The sequence below is a fragment of the Aphelocoma coerulescens genome, chromosome 12 (genome assembly GCF_041296385.1).
Source record: "Aphelocoma coerulescens isolate FSJ_1873_10779 chromosome 12, UR_Acoe_1.0, whole genome shotgun sequence".
In the NCBI taxonomy this organism is placed as follows: domain Eukaryota; kingdom Metazoa; phylum Chordata; class Aves; order Passeriformes; family Corvidae; genus Aphelocoma; species Aphelocoma coerulescens.
In genome coordinates, this window is record NC_091026.1 from 12,753,777 (window position 1) to 12,774,651 (window position 20,875).

General features: G+C 48.0%; 1 protein-coding gene across 1 annotated transcript; it reads right to left on the reverse strand.

Moving 5' to 3' along the window:
* Window positions 1–2,562: 2,562 nt before the first annotated feature.
* Window positions 2,563–18,740, reverse strand: FAM107A (family with sequence similarity 107 member A). Its single transcript, XM_069028402.1, has 4 exons — window positions 18,581–18,740; window positions 10,227–10,401; window positions 6,986–7,142; window positions 2,563–5,839 (listed from the first exon to the last, which is right to left on the reverse strand). The coding sequence occupies exons 1-4, from the start codon at window positions 18,642–18,644 to the stop codon at window positions 5,732–5,734; spliced, it is 504 nt and encodes a 167-aa protein (XP_068884503.1). The 5' UTR covers window positions 18,645–18,740; the 3' UTR covers window positions 2,563–5,731.
* Between the last annotated feature and the right edge of the window lie 2,135 nt (window positions 18,741–20,875).

Sequence of the window (20,875 nt, forward strand, 5' to 3'; positions counted from 1 at the left end):
TCCTGAATCTGTCCCTGCTGGTGCCCCGTGGGCAGGAGATGGGAGCTCACACCCCCTCACACCCTGCTCACCCCAGGATGAGCCTGACGGGAGAGGAATCCAGCAGCGGATTCCCCCTGCCCACAGCTCATCGATGGGTCTGTGCTGCCGCTGCAGACCTACGCTGGAAACTGCCTTGTCAGGGAATGAGGTGGAACGCGTGGGGTTCACATTATGGAAGGCTTGCTTTAACATGGGAAGTTAAGCAAAGGTTGGGAAATTGGATGTAGTTTTGGGTAACGATAATTTTAAGCCTTGTTGAACCAAGCCCGGCAGCCACGAGGAGCAGCAGTCAATGAGAGCAGCTGACTGCAATGCAGTGAGTGGGTCACGGGCAGTGGAAGGTGTGTTAGGATCACTGGTAGATTAAAGATGCCTTTGTGCTCCATCACACTCCCAGAGCGACAGGGTGTCCTATGGATGTGCCGTGTTCTGATCCGTACTGCTCAGCATCACATCCCACAGTGACTCGGGGTCATGAGTGCTTGGGAGGCAGTACATCTTTTTGAAGTGCTCCATGGGATTTCTCCATTTGCTCTTACATTTCCTTCTTCTGGAGTCAGAAGTGCTTGGCCTTGTGCTTCTTGAATGCTGTTTGCAATTCAGCGAGTGAGTCTGGCTCTCCTGAAGGGAGGGTGAGGGATGACAGATTGGAAAAAGCCTGTCCCTGAATCTCTTTGCAACCTGATGTTCATGCAGATTTATATTTGGGCAGACTGAGGTGCTGCCTGAGTAAGTCATTGCCAGTCTGTGTTAGTGAGATCTGAGCTGGAGAGCCACTGGAGCTGCACACCCAGCTGGTCTCCAAGTGCCTGTGGATACCCAGAGATCTCATGGGCTGTGATGAGAACCAACAAAACCCACAAGAGCACCTGGTCATGGTGTGTTGGAACACACCCTCATTATTATGCTGCTGATAATTTTGCATTTTTGACCATTTTAATTAGGCTGGATCTTGCCAGTATCGTGGCCAATTCAAGGTTTCATATAATGCTTTCATCAACACAAGACCGTTCAGTCTGTGGCAGTTTTAGATCATTTTGGGAAATGATCTAAGTATGGAGAAATACGTAGGATAGGCAGAGGCAAATTCCCGAGAAGGAGTGTTCAGCCAGGGCCAGTCTGAGGGTACCACTGGCTTGAGGAAGAAAACCAGAACTTGCCATTTCTGAGGCAGTCATGAGGATTAAATCAGGCAGTAAAATGTAAGTGTTCCTTGACAGGAAATTTCACTGCAGCAAATTATCTAGGAGCACTTCAGGAGTGAGTACATAGGAGAAGAGATCTCAGCGTGACCTGGATAAAGAGCAAAGCTGGTATTGAAAACTCTGTCAGTAAGAGAAATTCCAGGCAATGGAGCAGTTTGAGCATAGCTAAAAGGTTATTATCTTTAAAGAGCAGAAGTGATTGGTTCTTACTCTCTTCCACAGAAGAGGAACTGTCACAATGAATGACTACCATTGGCATCCATGCATGGAAGGAGGTGTGTGATCACAGTAAGGAGTTTTGGGGCACAGCCCATTGAAACCTTGCTGCTTGGGGCTAGGAAAGGTTGATAAAGCATTTTACAAAGCCCTGTGTGAGTGCCTATGTCTCATGTCTAACCCAAGGCCTAGAGAAGATTTGTCCCTTTGGAAGGTTTATGCCAGGAAATGAACTACACAACCTGCCATGGTAGGGTAGCAAGGGAGCTGTTATTACAAGCATCAAAGAGGTGGGACGATGTTTTGGAAACCTGACCTGAAGAACAGGTTAAGCAAATGAGATCTCACCCCCAGTGAGGAGCTGACTGGCACACCAGTGCCACAGAGTGTGGAGGGTCAGGAACACCACATACCTCCCAGTGTGGCAACCCCAGCAGATGCTGTCAGAGAAACGCATCCAAGCACCACCTCTGCCTTGTTCTGAGTCGGATGTTGGCATCTGTGCTGATAAAGATGTTGCTAATGTGACAGAGAAGTCCTTTTCATTTGCTTCACTGCATTCAGTTTTAGTCCTGGCTCTCAGGAACCATGGTGTGTGTGACCTGCACATGTGAAGCATCATCTCTTTTTCTTATCTACTAAATTTGTAGTCTTTGGTTGATATTAAAGCAACTTTAAAAATGTTTAAAAATAATGAACTAGGCTCGTTGGTGTGAGGATTACTTGTCAGTTCAAAAATGTGTTTTTAAATAAAAACCAAGGATGTGTTTCCTTGGCTTTGTGTGGATTTTACTCTGCCAGGCAGGTGGGCATCCACAGTCAGTTAGAAATCAGATTGGAAGTTTCAGCGCACAAAGACTGATTCACAATTTGTGTGCCCTTGTAATTTCATCAAATTGAGATGATGTCTGGGAATAAGCACTGGCTGCAGTATTGGGGGCAGATGATGAAAAGAGCTCATTGGTGAGCGAGTTAACACAACATTAACAAAGGAATTGGTGTCAGACTTCACCGGTTTTTATGTTCATTCAGTTTATTTGGCTGTTGTCTGTTTGTATCCTTGAAGCTTTTTCAGTTCCTTGTGGAAAAGAGCAAAATATGCAATCATCATTTAGTTTATTTCTTCAGAAGTGTCCACATAAAACTGTGAGTTAATTCAGTAGAGGTGCATGACATATAGTTTTATATAAATGTATAAGCACCAACACAGAATACAGACTACATACCACATATAAGCAACATACACAGTGCAAAAAATTGTCTTCCATCAATACTCTGATAATCTGTGTCTTCTGGATACACCAGTTTTATTCAGGAATGTGCTTTAGGGGCATAGGAAAAAGTTAAAGAAATAGAGAAAATAAAGAAATAGAGACACAAAGATACCCCAAAATCTTCCTGGTGATGCCTACACTGATTTTTTTTAGGGTGCCACCTCCTCACTTCTGTGCCATGAAGCACAAGAGCATCAGTGAAAGTTGTACGGGCTCTGTGTCTGAGCCCAGCCGGGGGTTATCAGTTCAGAGGGGTGAGAAGAGCTGTGCTGGAAAATGCTGTGAAGTTTAAGCCAACACTTCAACAATAGAAGGATCATTTTCCATGTACCATCTCCGAGGGGTGGAGCCTGGAGCTCTGGTCAGGGTTGAAGCTCTGTGTGCCCTGCTGTGTGCCCCAGGATGCTGCCTGCGCTGGCTGCCCCTGCTGGCGGGTCCCAGCTCACAGCCCGTGGGGCTGGGTCGGGGTCGGCAGCTGGGTCGGGGCTTTCTGCTGTCTCTCCACTGCTGGAAGGATTTGCTGTGACTCGACTAGCCCCGACTGAATTAGGACAGCGTGACCTGGCCCTCCCTTGCCCTTCGGGACACCTGCTGGAAATGACCCAGACACCCCTTAGCCACAATGGACTGTGTTGGGTGCAGCCCCTCTCTTTGCTTCGTGGACACTGCATCAAAGGGAGACACCTTGATTTATTTTTGCCCTCCAGGTAATATTTGAATACTTCGGAAGAGCAGCAAAATCCTTTCTGCCTCTTCATTGCTGACCTTACTGGATGGCTCCCACCCAAGGACTTGCATAAATGCCCCTGTCCCAGCCTGGGTGAGCTGATAACACTGATTTCATTGGTGCATATGGAGCGACAGATTGCCTCTCCTGGAGTGCATTTCCATCTGTGGCAAAATTACAAATTAATTTGCTGAATTTTTTTGAGCTCTTTGATCAAGGTTACTTAATCTGTGCTATAACTCCTCACAAAACCTCAGCACAGTAATTCTGGCTTGTTACTTACACCGATGTTATCTATGGAGTATCATGCAGCATTCGTTACAGCTATATACAAGCACCCTTAGCAACACCTTTTTATCCTTGGAGAAATTTGGCTTTCTTTTCCCTGTGAAAAAATACTGGATGCTGCTTCTTCCTTATGGTTTTAATCATAACCTGTATAAAAAGCTTCACAGTTGTAAATAACATAATAGATCCTTTCAAATCTTGTTTGACCCATAGCAACAATGTGCACTGGATTTCTGAAATAAAATCATGTTTAGAATAAGCATATGAGCAAGGGCCTTAAAAACTACAGCAGAGGCAGTGCCATGAGATGGGGTGCTCAAGGACTGAAGCTGAGTTAAGGGCCTTTATAGTCCAGTCTGTCACAGAAGCTCTATACCTGTATCACTGCTCTTGACCTGTGATGTGGCTCAGATGTTTTACTCAAGCTGCCAGGTCAAGCAACAGCCCTCTGAAATGAAACATCCCACTGGACCAGGAGATTAGAGAATGGATTAGTAACTTTTTAATAAATATGTATAAATGCCCAGTTTCCCTTAAGTTACATATAGATCCACTGAAGATGTGAATAGTAAATGTTGATTAACCAGGTATTACCTGCCCAGCTGAGGAGGTCCACTGAGGCCGTTCAAGAGCCAGTGTCCAAAGGCAGTTGGTGAGTTATGCTGTTCAGGCTTTTTATCAGGGTTGATGTGAGAAGCAAGAAGCTGAGATATTCCTGAAAACACACTTCTAGTTCTGGATGTGGATATCCCAGGGCATGGGTGCCCCCTGAGTGTGACAGGCTCTGTCCATACATGGTGCAAATGCACCATCCACCTCAGCTTGGCTATACCAGCAGCAAGAAGAGTTTTAGCTTTGCAATGTGGCAACTGCAATGAGGCAGATCTGACCTCTGGAAAAGGGGATGAGAAGCAGTGACAAGTAGTTTTGCATTAGGACTTACATGCCCTGTAACCTCTGGTGCCTACAGGCACCAGCTGCGTGCAGGGTGGTTAACAGGACAGCCTGGCAGTGGTGGGACATGACCACATCACCCCCTCTCCATCACAGGACATTTCTTGTGGGTCCCTATGATAGGACATGTCCAGCTGCTGGGCGAGGGGATGAAGCTCAGTAGTGCAGGGCCAAGAAGCAGTTTGTCTGTCTGCTGCATCCACAGGGATCTGCTGCCTGGTCACTGCATGCTTCCATGGACACCCATGCTGGGAACACACGGCTTTTGCTTTCTGCACAGAGCATTTGCCTTCCACTTGGGGTATTGATCGAACAGCCCAATGTATTTTCTGCCTGAGCATGGAACTGCCTAAAAAGCCACTTTCAAATATTGAAACGCAGTTTAAAGATGCTTATGAAGTATAGCTGCACCTGCCTGTGCTGTACTGGTAAGGGCACACAGAGGTTAGTTTTTCTGATAGTACAGGAGTGCTGCCAGGACACACAGTCTCAGCCAGGCTTGACTGGCACACTGGTGCAAAGCCAGTGACCCTTGGGAAAGCCACTATGGTCACCTGGGCGGTTCTCAGTAATACACAGGTTGTCCCTTTTAGTTACCAGGTTTCTAGGAGGCTTTCCAGAGCTGCAGCTGCCCCCTTGTCCCCTTGTGCCTGGCAAACCTGCCTCCAGGAAGAAGCAGGAGTCCTCCAAGCTGTTCCTACACAGACTTCCCTGTCTTAAATATTTTTTTTATCTCTAGAGTTAACCAAGAGTTAGCTGGTGATTAGTGTGCACCCACAATCTGGGGGGAAAATTACACCATTCTCTCTGCATCCACTTGTGTGAGTACTTTGGTGAATACTGCACTTTTTCCACAGTGATTCCCTCCTGGTCTGGGAAAACCTTTTCTGTGCCTTCTACTGGAGCAAGTGTTAATAACCGCAGGTAGCCCCGGTGGCATGGCTGGGAATGTCCACCATGTACAGAGATTTCAGTGAGGGTGGTGGCGCTGGCCTTGGTAGGATCCTGATGGGTTTTGGCAGAAGCTATGCTGCTTTCTCGTCTCCTGTCACCGTTGATGTTCTTCTCAGGTTTTCCTTGACTTTAATGAATTCTGGTGCATGGTCTTCCTGCTTCTCCTGCTCTTTCTCCAGCTGTAAGAAAGATTTCATTGTGCACATGAAAGGACAAAAGGGCATCAGCTATGTTAAAACAGGAGGCTTCATTATTGCTGGGTCCAGTTATTATTGACCAAAGCTGAATGAGTGTGTAGTGCACATGTAGTGGCTCTCTTTTGACAAGCCATCACACCAGACCTATGTTCACCCTTAATTTCTCCTTCTGTCCTGTTCAAACATTAATTTTTTCTTTCCTCCAGGGAGGAACATCTCCATCAAAAAAGCAGGGTAGGGCTTCACTTCAGACCTGGTATGGGAGAGGGAGGAAAAGGTTTGAATCCTTCCCAGCAAAGGAGGCCTGTGAGCCTGGGAAAGCTCTCACCATTAGGTATAGTCTAAAGTGAGGAATGTAACTGTACTGCCTTACTTCTATATGTGAAGTCTTTATGGATCTTCCATAAACCACCTTGTTTCATATTCCTTGTTCTCTGAGAGTTCCAGGCTTTGATTTTCAAGTGATCTCAGCTTGATGGACATTGTTGTGTTGTTAATTAAAAAAACTCGTTTCATCCATTTGCAGTGCAAATACAGGCAAGTAGGAGAGGCAATGACTTTATTCTCAGTGGTAATTAGCCTGCTCACTGCTTGCACTGGTTTGGATAAGAGGGCAGGCACAGACCACCTAGGGCATGGCTGTGCTGCTGTCAAGTGCACAGTGAATATCGCTTTCCCCAGGCAGAATTTTGGCCAGGGTACAGGAAATGTTCCCCAGAGCAGTTTGGGTGAGATTGCAGCAATGTTTCTTCCAGCACTTCTGCAGCCTCTCACCCCACACTGCAGGATCCTGAGCCCTCCTGTGGTGGGTGCTGCAACAGCCCCCATGCAGTTTAGGGTTCTTTGAACTGGGAAAAAATGCCCCACAGACACTGTGTGGGACCCAGAGGAGACCCAGGGCAGTGGTGTGTAGTGGGAGTCCTGGGCAAAGTGGTACAAACATGGTGGATCCCACTGTGAGGATGAGAGTGCTGCAGCTGTGTGAGGCAGCAGGGAAGGATGTATTTTGGCTCCTGTTTTATGGAGGGGTAGCAGTGCCTTGGGTTGAGCCTCAGCCTGCCCACCTCCCCTCTGCCATATGTCGGGGTGGTTAGGATAACCCAAGGGTGGCTGAAAGCTCAGTTCTACCTGATCCAGCCTCTGGTGCCTCTTTAATAGCTCTTTTTCAAAAGGAGACTGCAATTTCTTTGCCTCTTCCTCTTCCTTCTTCTGTTTGATGAGCAGGTCTCGCCGTCGGTGCTCAAGCACTCGCTGCAGCTCTGGCTTGCTCTCCACGCCCAAACCTCTGTGGATAAAAAGCAGATAAATGAGGGCCAGAGCATCTATACCTCAGGTGTAACCACTGCCAGCCTGGCAACCCCAAAAATTGTCTTGGTCCTAAATGAAAACACGGGAGAGCTGATCCACGAACCAGCCCTGACCCACAAATCCATCCACAAGGTTTGAGGGTGTTTGATGGTGCCTTGGGCTGCCTGCTTGGGGTGGGCACAGGTTGCTGTTCGTGTATGGCACGTGTGGTGCTGGAAGTTCTGCTGATCCCATTGCACGGGGGTACCACAGCTTTCTGTGTCGGCTGTGAAAACGGGACCTTCCGTAGGCTCCTGCTGTTACTGGCTTTAACGGTGTCAGGTGTAGATTCAGCGGCGTCGATAACATGTGCAATAATGACGATTTTTTTCCCACCAGCAGGGGTAGTCATTGGGCTGCAGTAATTGTCCTGGAAGCTCCTTCCCTCCCCGCGCATCCCATCTGAAGCTTCGCTTCGTCTGAAGCTTTGCTTCGGAGCCGAGGGCAGACGACGCCCCTGCTGATATGGATAGTTTGGATCAAGAGCCCAAAATGAACTGTCCTTTTCTCCTGGAAGCTGGAGGGTTTGCTGATGGCGCAGGTGTCTGACTCCCCTTTGCCCACCTGATGCATCTCAACCCCTGTTCTGGGAGGGGTGGGATCACAGGAAAGGAGACACAGCAGGGCCATGAAGGCAAGGCATAAATGTGAGGTAAAAAGGTGGAGGGCATTCCTTGAACAAATTTCAGAAACTTCACACTGTGGATATTGCCATACCTGAAGTAGTTATGAGAGTAGTTTTGGGTGGTGTTTGGTGTTCCTGTGGGCACAGGTCTGTGTTGAGAGAGGAGGGGACCTCCCCATGCCTGTGCTAAGGGCTTGCCCAGGGTGCAGGGGGTTGCAGAGTGCTGTTAATGTAAAGTTCCTCCTCAGCACCAGGAAGTATCTGTTGACCAAAGGCTGGTTGGTTTTGGCCAAGGTTATTTGGAAGTAGAGGCATCAAACCCTATGGGCTATGGATTTCTTGGCAGGGTGGCAGGTGCTGAGGTGGTAACTCACATCACAAGAAGCTGAACTGGCAGGGAGGAGAGAGGAACCATCCTCTCCAGATACAGCAAACCTCTGCACTGTCACAGCTTGCCTGGGGCCCAGTGCTTGCACCCTTCCAGTACCACTTTTAATGATAATTCCTATTGTAATTTCTTTTTTTATGACAGGACAAAGTTCAGAGACACATTAGTGAAGGCAGCCATAGCCTTGGCCCCAGAGCTTTCATGGTGGTTTTTGAAGGCAGGAATAACCTGGATGCTGCAAAATTGCTTTTCCCAAGGCTTGAGAGAAGGAAAACCTGCCTTGGCTTCCTGGAGACAGCTTGCAACGTTGCCTGTAGATTTGTTACTATTCTTTGATTTAATCAGCCTGTGTTGTTAATGCCCAGAGGTGTTGACTAAGATAAGGATTTTGTTACACTTGCTGCTGATTTGAGTTACTTCTCCCTGCTGCTTGAGGGGGAAAACCAACCAAAGCAGAAACAGGAGCAAGTCATAATTCCTTCTCTCTCCCCTTCTCCCCTCTCTCCCTCTATGGTAACATTTACCAGGAAGCAAAACTGGTGGATTTGAGAGTGATGCGAAACCAGCAACAATGGATTACTTTTTGCAGTAGGGTTTGTTTCACATATTTGCTGAAAAATACTTGGGAGGTCAGAGCCAGAGCAGGGATAAACTGATGCTTGAGAGGGGCCACATGAGTAGGTGGTGCAGGATGGCTGTGGTGGAGCTGCTTCCTGCCAGCACCTGGTGGCACACGTGGATGTGACACGGGGGCAGGCCCAGAACTGAAGACAAAGAGATGATGTGCTTTGTGTTTGCCAGTATGAAGTGCATCTCTGATGCCACAGGGTCTGCACCTCCTTCACTGCCATTCCTCTCGGCTGCTTCCATTGCAGGGATTTCTTGTTCCTTTGTTTCATCATGGTTAGACCGGAATAATGTTCTGTGAGATCAAAGCCAGTGCTGGTGGGTGACCCTTTAAACTGAGCAGTGTCAGTAGGGAGGCGATGGTCACTCTCAAGCCAGAGACTTTTAAAAATATCTGGCTGGTATAGTGACATCTGCCTTGATGCCAAAGAAAGGTCCCTGTAATTCTTCTGATTCTGGGAAAATCGAATCAAACCCAAGCCCAGCCAGTGCCAGTATTGATTAATGCACCCTGCTGGCAGGCTTGATTGTTCACTGAATTAATATACGTGTCTGGTTCTTGTGATGACTGCAGTCCTTTAGAACAGAGGCTGTGCTCCTTTTAATTAGGCAGCCAAAGAGCTATTGTGTCAGGGTATTTCAGGGTGTTCAGAAAATGTCAATATAAAGCCAGCAGATTTCTTGCTGTGCATAAAAGCCTCTGAGCAGAATATGATTTTATTGCACTGATGTTCAGACAGCTGCCACAAAGGAATTATACAGTTGTAGTTTCTTGATCATTGGTATAATTTTCCTGATGTTGTTAAAAAAAAGAGTTAAATTGGGATGATAGGGTAGGAAGTCAGGAATATGAATTCTAGCCTGTCTTTACCCATTTGATATTTAGGGAGTTGGTGAGTGGCCTTCTTGTACAGATGATCTCACCCCAGTGCTACCTCAGCTTTCAATGGCTGCATCCAGCCTGCACCTCTTCCTGCCTCTGGGTTGACCTTCAAGTGCCCAGGAATGCTGTACATTGCTGGGACCTTGGCACATCAGTGATGGAGATAGAAAAACCAGAAAACCTCCAAGGGACACCAAAAAGGGACTGTAGGGATGCCTTGCATCTCCCAGTGCTTGTGACTCTAAAAAGTGCCTGCCAATGCTTCAGGATAGCAGAGCAGGGGCTTTTTGTTCTGCTTTTCTTTTAAAAGAAATGGTCACATTAAAGAGGAAAGGATACAGCAAAAGAGGACAGGATACTGTGTTTGTTTGCAAGTGAGGGGATTTATCATGCCCTTCCAGCTTGCAGTCTGTCACTGGCACCTGTGCCTCAGCTCCTGAGCTCTGACAGCTCAGCACCTCTTGACCTGCTCCAGCGGCAGACTGTGACCTCCTCTTACCTTTTGTGGTTCATCAGCAGCTCCCTATGCAGCTCTTGATGGCTCTTAGAGGCTTTTACAGGATTTAGGAGCTTTTTAGGTTTGATGAGGTCTGGGTTTCCATCTATGTAGTCTGGGTGAGTCAGGATATTCCCACCATCTGGTTGTTCCCGCTGTATTTCCGTGTACATCGATGCTGGAAGAAAAAATGAGGTGTTTGCATGAGAAGTGTCACTCTGCTTGGTGTGAGAACCCTGGGCAAGACAGAGGAGAAGACTGGTGCTTTTCCTGGCTGCTCGACACCCGTGTCAGTGTCTGAGTGCACATGCCTTCAAGTGCTGCTGTGGGTTTCTTAGAGGTTTTTAAAAATACTCCCTCTGCGTTGTTGATGAGACACATATTAATTAGATCACTTAAATTACTTGCCAGCCACTCGCTTCAGTGGCTGCAGAATTTAGTGCCAAGGATTAATTAATGTAAGACAGGTCTAACTAAAACTGGAAGCACCCATGGATGTGGACTGTGTTGAGCTGCTGCTCTGGGTATTCTGGATGAGGCTGTTGGTCACATAACACAAGAAGATGCTGTGGGATTTAAGGGGCTTCTGAAACATTGGCCTGAGGAAGTCCTGCTGTATCTGAAACCTCTTGTCAAGGAAAGATTTTGCTGATATCCTGCTGACCTATTCATCAGGATCGAGTCCAGTGCCAAGAAAAGCATCTTTCGCCCATGCAGTCTATGATCATGCTGCAATAATTTGTATGTTCTGGATGTAAGAACAAGACCCCACTGTTTTGGAAGGGATGGCAGCTTGGATTTCAGGCAAACCACAGGGCATGTTCACTGTTGATGTTTTCCAAGTCCTTTACATTTTCTCTTTACAAAAAACTCCTGTACAAAGTGAGTGCAAAGCACAAGGTGTAAGACAAACTACATGTGGTGGGCTGCATCTTTAAATGAGGAGCACAGTAGGTCTACCTCCAATTATTCACTGTATGGTCTAATCAGGGGCTCAGAAAGAGCAATTTATTCCTGACTATTCACTTGAAAAATTTGGAAGTTTACCAGTAAGAACAAAAAAATCCCAGGAAAAGGGTGTAGGCAGCTTCATGTCTTTAAGTGTCTCATTATTACAGTATTTTTTGAGGCCTAGTGTGAAGTTATATGGGTTGATGGAGCTGGAAGAAAAACAGTTGTTCAGTAATGTTGCCTCTTTCTCTTATTTCAATCTCATGTATAAAAGGAATAAAACCTTTTTAAAAGAGAAATCAATAAAAAAGCCAAGAGAAAGCAGGCTAGGTCATTCTTTCATAGTCAGTAAGCACTTAAAAATGTGAAGTGGATTGCAATCAAACAGAATTGTGTAAGGAATAATACTGCTGAAGAAAAGATTCAATATCAAACAACTTCTCATTGAATGTTAATGTGGCCAGTGCCCTACTGGTTTGGGAACAAAGGAAAACAAATCAGAGCCCATTACAGGAGTGTAATTGGGGTGAATAGTTCGGTACATATTTAAAGTGCACTTGGAAGCTGGAACCAGTGATTTTTTGTATCACATTATTTTCCTCTAGGATCACACATCACTGCTGGCAGAAGGGAAGGTGGTGTGGCTTGATGTTTGGTGTCAAGTGCCAGGCTGACTCAAACCCTTGTGGGGCTGGACTGCCCAGGCTGAAAACTGGGAGCTCAGCCTTGCCTTCCAGAGAGATGCAGGGACTGAAGAACAGCCAAGGGTTAAGGCAGTGCAATTTCATGGCTAATTTTTGTTAGATGAAAGCCAGGTTTTGAACAATGAGAAAACATATCAGATTTTCACTGGGGTAAAATTGCTTCATTTTTTTCTTGTACTTTTTTTTTTTTCCCACAGAAAAGGCAGAGAAAAGACAAGGAAGGAAGGAAGGAAGGAAGGAAGGTACACAGGCAAAGGTTTGTTTTGGCATGAATGAAATGGTTGAACTCCTATTTCAAATGGCAAAGCTATACCTTCATTTTTCAAACAAAAAAGGCTCTCCATGGAGTAACTTCAATAAAATGCCAGGTCATTTTAATGGAAACACTGTTTTTGGAAGCTGTGTTAATAGACTAGACTCAATGTCACCGTGTCATCCCACTGCCCTTTCCTGCTGTTCCTGTTTAGTCCAGAGCTGCCTTCAGTGACACAGATGCCCACACTTGGTTATGTGTTGGTACCAAATCCTAATGCATGTCAGGAGAAGGGCTGGGACATGTCCATCTTGGATTTTTCTATCTTAATGTGCTCTTCTGGGGGATAATGCAGTGAGTAGCAAGTGTGGAAGGATTAAGCATCCAACCAAGACTGAAGGACCAACCTGAGTGTGTAAATGGCTGAAACTCAAGTGACTTTGGTATTTTTCTCTGGACCAATTAGCTCTTAGGTCCTGCTGCTAAGCTGTGCTGGCTCTTGGGGCACTGGTGCAACACTGTTATTTATTAAATACTGTTTTCCCCTGCCTCCACGATGTATGGTTTTTCCTTTTGCAACTCAGGAGTGGGAGTCCCTTCTTCCCTACTCCAAGACCCAGATCCTGGGAGATTTGCTTGGACAGGCTTTCCCCACATCCCCATAGGTCTCACACCCAGCAATGTACACCCCATGGAGTGGTGTCACCCAGGCCGTCAGTCTGGGCTTGTGGTGTTTCCCCAGACACCAAGGATGATCAGGGAAGGGCCCCCCTTCTCTCTTATGTGGCATGTTGAGGGAGTACCGTGGTGAGCCTGGAGGTTTTGGATGGGCTAATGTGGCTATTTCCAGACTGCAGCAATTTAACTTTGCATGACCGAGGCTTGCAAAGAAGCAGCAATTTATCAACCTATTTACTGAAGGCAGATGGGGAACTTTTCCCTTAAACTAGTACAAATTAAGAAAAAAACTGAGAAGGAAGGAGTGGGAGGAACTGAAATGGACGGGAAGCTTTTCTGGCCCAGTTCTGTTAAACCAGCATGTGAAAGTCCTCATGAGGAGTCCAGTTTGCCTCAGTAAACTGCAGGTACCTCTGTGCTTGGTTTCCATTGCACTAGGTGTGCCTAGGGGTGTGCAGACACCCTCCTCGAGGGTTTGGCTTCCCCAGGTGTCTGTACTGCTGGCCCGGGGACAAAGTCAAAGCCCTGACTGGGACTAGAAGGAGTCTTGAACCTCTCTACAAGAAAAGCACTTTAAACCTTCAGAAGCCCTCAGCCTGGAACAATTCAAGGAATGTCTTCATTTTCACTGAACAGAAAAAGAAAAATGAGAATATAAAAATACTGGTGTGTCTGGAACACAGCTTGGGGTTATACTGGGGGTAAGGACGGGGCATCCTTTCTCCGGCAGGTTGGAAAATAGGACCTGGTGCAAAATGTTTGTCGGGGATTAGATCTATCATCTCTGATATAATGCATGTCTGTGTAAGGGAGACACAGTGCTATCACGCTGCTTTTTGTCATTATTTACGGTGCTGTAGGTGTATATCAAGCCAGGTCTCTGCAGTGGATTTACAGCAGGATGTCTGTTTTTGCATTATTCAGCCATAGATCAATGAACAAGGCTCTGCTCTGGCACCTCCCTGGCCACCATCATAAATCAGCAAAAGGTGTTGGACATTTTTATTTTGTTCTTGGCAAGACATAAACAAAAAAATACATGTGGATGTTAAGACCCTCTGCTGTACTGGGGAAGACAGTGTGACCTTTTAAATAGGTCTGCTTTGGAGTGTTGCTTATAAAAAGTAACTCTGCTTCAACACACTCAGGCTTTTGCTTGCTTTTAGGTATTTTTCCTTTCCTCATTTCTAGAAGCTTGAGGCTTTCTAGAGAAGGTGTGTTTCCAGCTGCTTTTCTGTTAGTAAAAAGCAAGACTGCCAGGATGAGGATGCCAGGGACATGGCAGGTACTTGGACTTCACACATGGATTTATCTCCTCTCTCAACTGTACTGTGAAATGAGCCTCCAGTCTCTACTAGTTTTCTAGGAGACCACACAGGGAATTTTCAGTGTCTTTGAGGTGGCCCAGAGACCAGCCACCCTCCTGCCCCAGGGTGTGGGACTGACTGGAGGACAAAAATGACATTTTAATATCTTGGTCTAAAGCAAAGCCCAAATTCCTTCTCAGACCACCTGGAAATACTTATAAATCCCCCAGTTCCTGGGAGCGTTGCAATAAAATCATCACTCTGCAATCCTGGGACAAATTGTTTCCACTTCTGATTATGCTCAGCTACAATCTTTTTGGGAAACAGGATATCAGGCAGCTTTGGTGCAGCACTAAATGCTTTTGAAAGCATGAATGCTGCAAATATATATTAAATATGCTCTACTAGGAGTGTAGAACAGGCTGTGCTGCTTGGGGTGCTGAGCGGCTTTTGTGCAGTCCCCCAGAACAAGGAGGAACCTTTTAGCCTGCTCCTGGAGAGGAGGAGGAAGAGGAGGAGGGAGAGGAGGTGAAGGACTGACTCATGCCCAAGGACATGGGGATTTGGGCACGGCTGGAGCTGGGCTATGCTTCCTTTGGCTGCTGCTGCTTTTTGGTTTTCCCTCACAAGGAGGAGATGCCCTTTACAGAGTATTTATTTAGGATTAACTTGTCTCCTGGTGGTAGCTTGCCCTGTGAGCCCCTCTGCGTCAGGACTGTGCGCTGCTGCAGGCAGCCTGTGCTACCGTCCTGTCGGGATGGAAATAATCCCCAGGAATGTTAAAGGGATTAACACTCCTGGAAAGGGCATGTAACCTGAGGGATGCAGCTCTGCTTACTGCTGCCTACATGGCTACAGCTGTTCTTTACAAGGGGAAAAACTGAACAGGTTGGAAATGAAGTTAATCCATAGCTGTTGGGTTTAAAAAGCTGTAGAGTGGAGGTCTGGGGTCCTGCCCAGCACCTGTCAACTTGCACCTGCACAGGAGAATGGAGGGTGCAGCAGGACAGCAGCTGCTTTTTGCAGGTTTTATGTGAGATGCCCGACTTGTGTTTTGCCAAGGTCCCCTTGACATCCTGCCTGCTCTGACATCTCGTTTTAACCCTGCACGTCCCTCAGCCCTTTTCCATGCCACCTGCATCCTTAAACTGCAAAGCTGTCAATGCTGCCTTCTGCAGCACAGGTCAGTGTTCAACTTTAGCTGAAATCTAGAAAGCAAATGTAGTTCACAGTGCTTTATTTCTGCTGTCTGTGTCATTTGAGAACTGATTTTCTAACTAGAGCATCTCAGAAGATTTTTGTCAATAGGGCCAGATGATGACCAAACTGCTTTTTAAAAAAATATTGTATTGGCATCAATTTCTGGGCAGATAATGGGCTTTTGTGAAATGCCACCCATGTAAAAACAGTCAGAAGGCATTATTTTGGGAATGGGATCTATACTCAGAGGACATTGCTGTCTGTAATCCTGTAAGACCCTGTTACTTGGTAGAAGGGATAAGACTGGGCAAAAACCTCAGGATATCCAGGGTCAGAGGCCTGGATCTGGGTTTGTAAAACCACTGACCCAAGAGACCACTTCCTGAGCAGAAATGATCACTTAAAACTCTGGTACAGGGAAGAACCTTTGGTTTTCTGGATGCCTGGGATTTATTCATGAATATGTCTTTTTTAAAGAACCAGGAGATTAATGAAGGGCTGCTGACAGCAGCTGGTCATACACGACCTGCAAGTCAGGCAGCTGCAAAACCAAAACAATAGTGTAGGCCAGCAGAGCGAGTTTAAAGCTATTTATACAAGTAAGCTCAGCCTGGGAGGCGATGCGAGTTTCTGACACTTTTAACTGCAATTATGGGGGGAAACCATCCCTCTTCTGGGCTACAGACCCCAATAACATCCGGTCCCTGGGGAGCCCTCCTTTCTTCAGGGTGACAGTACTGTCCCTCACACCCCTCTTGGGAAGGCTGAGAGGAGCAGGGCCTGTCCTCACTTCTTGAAAGAGTTTGCACATGGAGGTGGAAGTATGTGGGATCTTTAAACTGGCCTCTTACTTTTAAGCACTTGCATGCTTCTCCCTGTTAACCAGAAATTAATCTTTTTTTCATTTTAGAGCATGAACTCTTTGTCAATGCATTTCCAGTGTCTGAAGTGGAGCTGGCGTTTGGCTCTACAGCTTTTCTTGTGAGAGAGTAATGGCAGAAAAGGTCACGCTGTGTATTAAGTGCTACAAAGAATGAAGCTGGAAGTTTGTCTTTGGATTCTTCAATTGATGGCACTTGCCAATTTGCATGATTTTTCTAGTGTTAATTAACTGTATTTTAGAAATACAGAATAGCTGGGGTCGGCAAAATGGGATAGAATTGCATATCAATCTCTGAAAGCCCCAAAGCTTTGTCTGATGACAGCAGCTTTCAGGTGTGCACCCGCACTGCAGAGGATCAGCTGCCAGGAGGACAAGAGGTTTGACCTCAAAGTCAGGCACTTGCTTTAGGAAGCCCCTTTCTGCATGGTTGGTGGGTTCAGGACAGAGGGAGGCACCCAGGTGTCAACTTCAGTGAGTCAGATGTGGGTGCTGCTGGATGGGGAGGCTCGCAGTGCCTGGATGCCCTTTGGTGGGCGAGTCCCCACAGCTGAGCCCGCAAAATGTGCCTTATCACCCCAGAAATCCATGTGTTGCTGTTACAACAACCTGGAACAAAATACCTGTAATTCACATTAGCCTAATGACTGCTGTGGCTTACTGCCCTGGTGATGGATGATGATGATGTTAATAATGATAATGATAATAATAGTAATAATAATAATAATAATAATAATAACAATAATAATAATAGTAATGTGAGCCCAAAGATTGGCAGATGCTAAACATTACCCTCCCTGGGTGAGATGGCACCACCTCCCATCCTCACTGTGATTTTCCTCTCCTCTGGTTCCAGCTGTGACAGCAGCTTGGGAGCACTTCATACCGATGGACCTGGCATGCTCCCCCATGCTTGTCACCAGGCGACCGTACCCCTGATAAATGATATGTGTGCTCTGGGAAGGAGTCAAAGAGCCTTTGTCTGCTTTTAATCTATAGTTTTAAATAATTAAGCAAGGCTAATTCTGGTATTTATAATGCAATAGGGTGAGTGTAACTTGATGTGGCTGCTGTGGGAAGCAGTTCCCAGCTATCAGGTGGCTGCCTCAGGGCAGCAGGCACTCACACCCCAGGTCCCCTCACCTTCACTCAGCCCTGACGGTCGGAAATAAACCGCACGGGGTCACAAGGTCAGAAAGGCAGAGAAAACCCTAATGGAAATGTAAAACCGGGCTGGGGGACACATCCCTGCAGCTCCCAGCACTGCTGCCACGTGTCACCGCTGTTCCTACCTCTGTGTCTCTGCTGAGCACATGCTGGCGATGGGGCTGCTCACCTGTACAGCCAGTGCTCCCCTCCAGTACAGCCAGTGTTCTCTCACTAGTATAGCCAGTCTCCCCAGTTTGTCCAGTGTCCCCAGTCCTGCTTACCCTTGCTGAGCCCTGTGCCAGCACCGCAGCCCCCAGGGCTGGGTCCCCCATTTGCACCAGCACTGCACCCACCTAAGGGAGCACAGAGCAGGTGCTGGACTCAGCCTGGGCTGCTCATGTGTCACCACCTGCCATCACCCCAAAGGTAAAGGACTCTGGATGTCACCATGGTCACCCGCTGAATTTTGTGTTCATGCACATGGATTTAGAAGAGAAAAATCCCACCAGGTTTGAGGCTTTCTGAGCTGTCTGGGATGTAGAAGTTACCAGTTGGAAATACTTGTACCGTCAGGCAGCAGCAAGTGCCTCTCTGCTGGCAGGCAGGACTGGGTGTGCTGGTTAATCATTTCATTTAATTACCTTGGACTGTGATAAGCAAAGATAGCAAGGCTGGGATCTTAGTCTGTTAGCAATCACCAAGACATCCCATGCCTTTTACAAGCAGCATGTGGAGCACTGGTTTAGTTTTGTTACAGTGGCAGATGCCTAGCAGTCCTTGACAGTCATAAACTTAGTTTTAATATCTCACCAAATATTTGCTCTGCGCATTTGCCTGCCAGTGACAGAGATGCACATCAATCAGTAATGAATGCTTGATGTTAGTTCAAAGGTATTTTGCTAAATACAGAAAGTATCCGCCCATGTTGATTTGTAGGGATTGCATTAGCCCCCTATCCAGCCCAGTGCCTCTCCAAGAAGAAAGTTTGAATTGCAGGATGGGTATTCTAAGGGAATTTCTTGCGGGATATGGAAAGGCAGAAGCAGAAGGGCAGCTTCTCAACCAGTTACTGAAGCATTGAAGTACCATGATATCTCAAAAAAATGAAAACCGGGTCCCAAGTCACCTGTATATGCAGTGCAGCGCAATGCCACGGGATCAGCAGCCCGTCCCCGCAGAAGGGAGCACCAGAGAAGCGCGGATCCCCCGGGGCAGTCTGGGGGCCCTGGGCTTACCTGATTTCCGCAGCGAGGCCCTGGGAAGCCCGGGGGGCAGGTGCTGCCCTGTGCCCCACGACATGGGGCTCTGGGGGTGAGGCTGCCGCTGCTGCCTGGCTGCACTCGCGCGGAGGTGACTTTTGGCCGGTGCCCCGGAGCCGCCCGGCTCCTGCCAGGTCCGTGCAGTGGCAGCAGGGACGGAAGGTCACGTGGAGGTGGCTGCTGCACCGGCGCTCCCTCCTTGCTGCTCCTGCCACCCCACAAGGACCGCACTGAGGGCTGGAGCTCAGCTGGCAGCAGCCGGTGGCCTTGCTCGCTCTTCAGTGCTGGTCCCAAACGTCCTTCTGCTGCACCGAAAACTTCCCTTTGCTCTCTCTTGGCAGATGATGTTTTCCCAGGATAGATGAACAAGCTAATCGCTTTTTCTCCCCAGAGCAAACAGCTCTGTGCGTGCCCAGGCACCCGAGCTGCCTGCTCGGCACAGCCGCTGCTGCTGGTGGAGAGGTTGTGTCCCTGCTCCACGGAGGACGATTTCTCCTCAACGTGCCTTAACCACACTCCTGGAGAAATCAGATCGCCCCAGAGGAAGCCGCACGCCCACTCTCTTTAGCAACCACTGCAACAGCCAAGCCGGCACCAGGGCAACCGCTCGAGCTATCGTGATTATTCCCTGGCATGTTGCAACACCCTGCCATCCACCAACTGCTGCACGGCCCAGGGGGAGCAGCTGCTGCACCCCAGGGGTAAGGGCTGCGAGAGGGAGAAGCAGCCCCTACACGGGGCCGTGGATGTCCTGGTGGCATCAGAGCTTGTGTGATGCCACAGCATCGCTGCCCCAGGTCTTCTACTGCTGAGCTGCAGCCCCTGCCTGTGCTGGGCTTCCTGTCCCCATCATCACTCTGGCTGGAAGGTACCATGTTGGCTGTCCCTGAATTGTCACAGCCTGGGAAACCAAAGGCTGCAAAGGCTGGGGAGAAGAAGGGGTTAAACCACTCCAGCAACTCCTTTAGGCTCTTCAGTGGGTTCTATGGTCCAGTTCTGCCCAGGTTGCCCAGTACCAGCCTGCAGATGCTCAGTGTCCCAGTCCCAGGAGGGTCAGGGATGAAGCAAAACCGTTTCCACCCAGAGGAAGGAGCTAGGGAAAGCCGGGGGGCACCACTGGTGTGCCCAGTGACCATCACACTCTGCGGCACCCAAGGGTGCACGGTCCAGACCATGTCCTGGCCTTACCCTCCTTGCCCTGTGAAGGACTGTAGAAAGAAGCCAGGTTCTCATGGGCACAGGGGCACTCTTTCCCTTATTTTCACCTTTCCACAGTTTGCACCTCTCTACATCCCAAGACTTTCTCCCATCCCAGACATGTTTCCCAGCCAAGGGCTCAGCAGCACCAGGTGTGAGGAGAAGCCCCAGTCCCTCCCAGTTCACCTCCAAACCTCTTTGAGGGTCAGCATGGGCTGCTGGCACTCACCTGAACTGCCACTCCCTGGCTTCTTGCTTCTACTCAGACCCTTGGACTGAAGGGAATATTCTTTCTGGAAGAAAAGAGAAGAGACAAATGGGAAAAGACTGTACAGGTATTGCTCTATTACAGGAGTTGAAACACAGGAGAAGTTGCTGGTCCTTTGCTATGAGAAACTAAAAAAATTATTATTATTTTTAACCTCCTCACCAGGAGCTGTTCAGTTTAATTGACATGGGGCCTTGGAGGAGAGGAGAGGAGAGGAGAGGAGAGGAGAGGAGAGGAGAGGAGAGGAGAGGAGAGGAGAGGAGAGGAGAGGAGAGGAGAGGAGAGGAGAGGAGAGGAGAGGAGAGGAGAGGAGAGGAGAGGAGAGGAGAGGAGAGGAGAGGAGAGGAGAGGAGAGGAGAGGAGAGGAGAGGAGAGGAGAGGAGAGGAGAGGAGAGGAGAGGAGAGGGCAGATAATGGGCTTTTGTGAAATGTGAGGGTGGTTGATTGCTGGGTGAGGTTTATCTGGAGTGGCTCCTGCAGACAAGGAGTTGCGTCATTCACCAGCTGCCCCCCTGTGTCTTAGGAAGTGGCTTCATGTCCTAGGAGAAGGTGACATGGGGAGCTCATTCCAGCATCACCCATTGCATCTCATGTATGTGGTATGGCCCCGTGTTGCTGTGAATGCTGCAGGAGTTTGCAGGAGGGCTCTTCTTTGGAGGTATCACCCCAGAGGAGCGAGCCCAGGCTGTCCCTGAGTAAGGAGCTGGCAGAAGACCCAGGCATTTCTGTCATGGCTCTGGGATAGCTCTGGAACAGCTCTGGTACATGAGGGCTCATCCCTTGGGATTTGGGCTCTGCTGTGATGG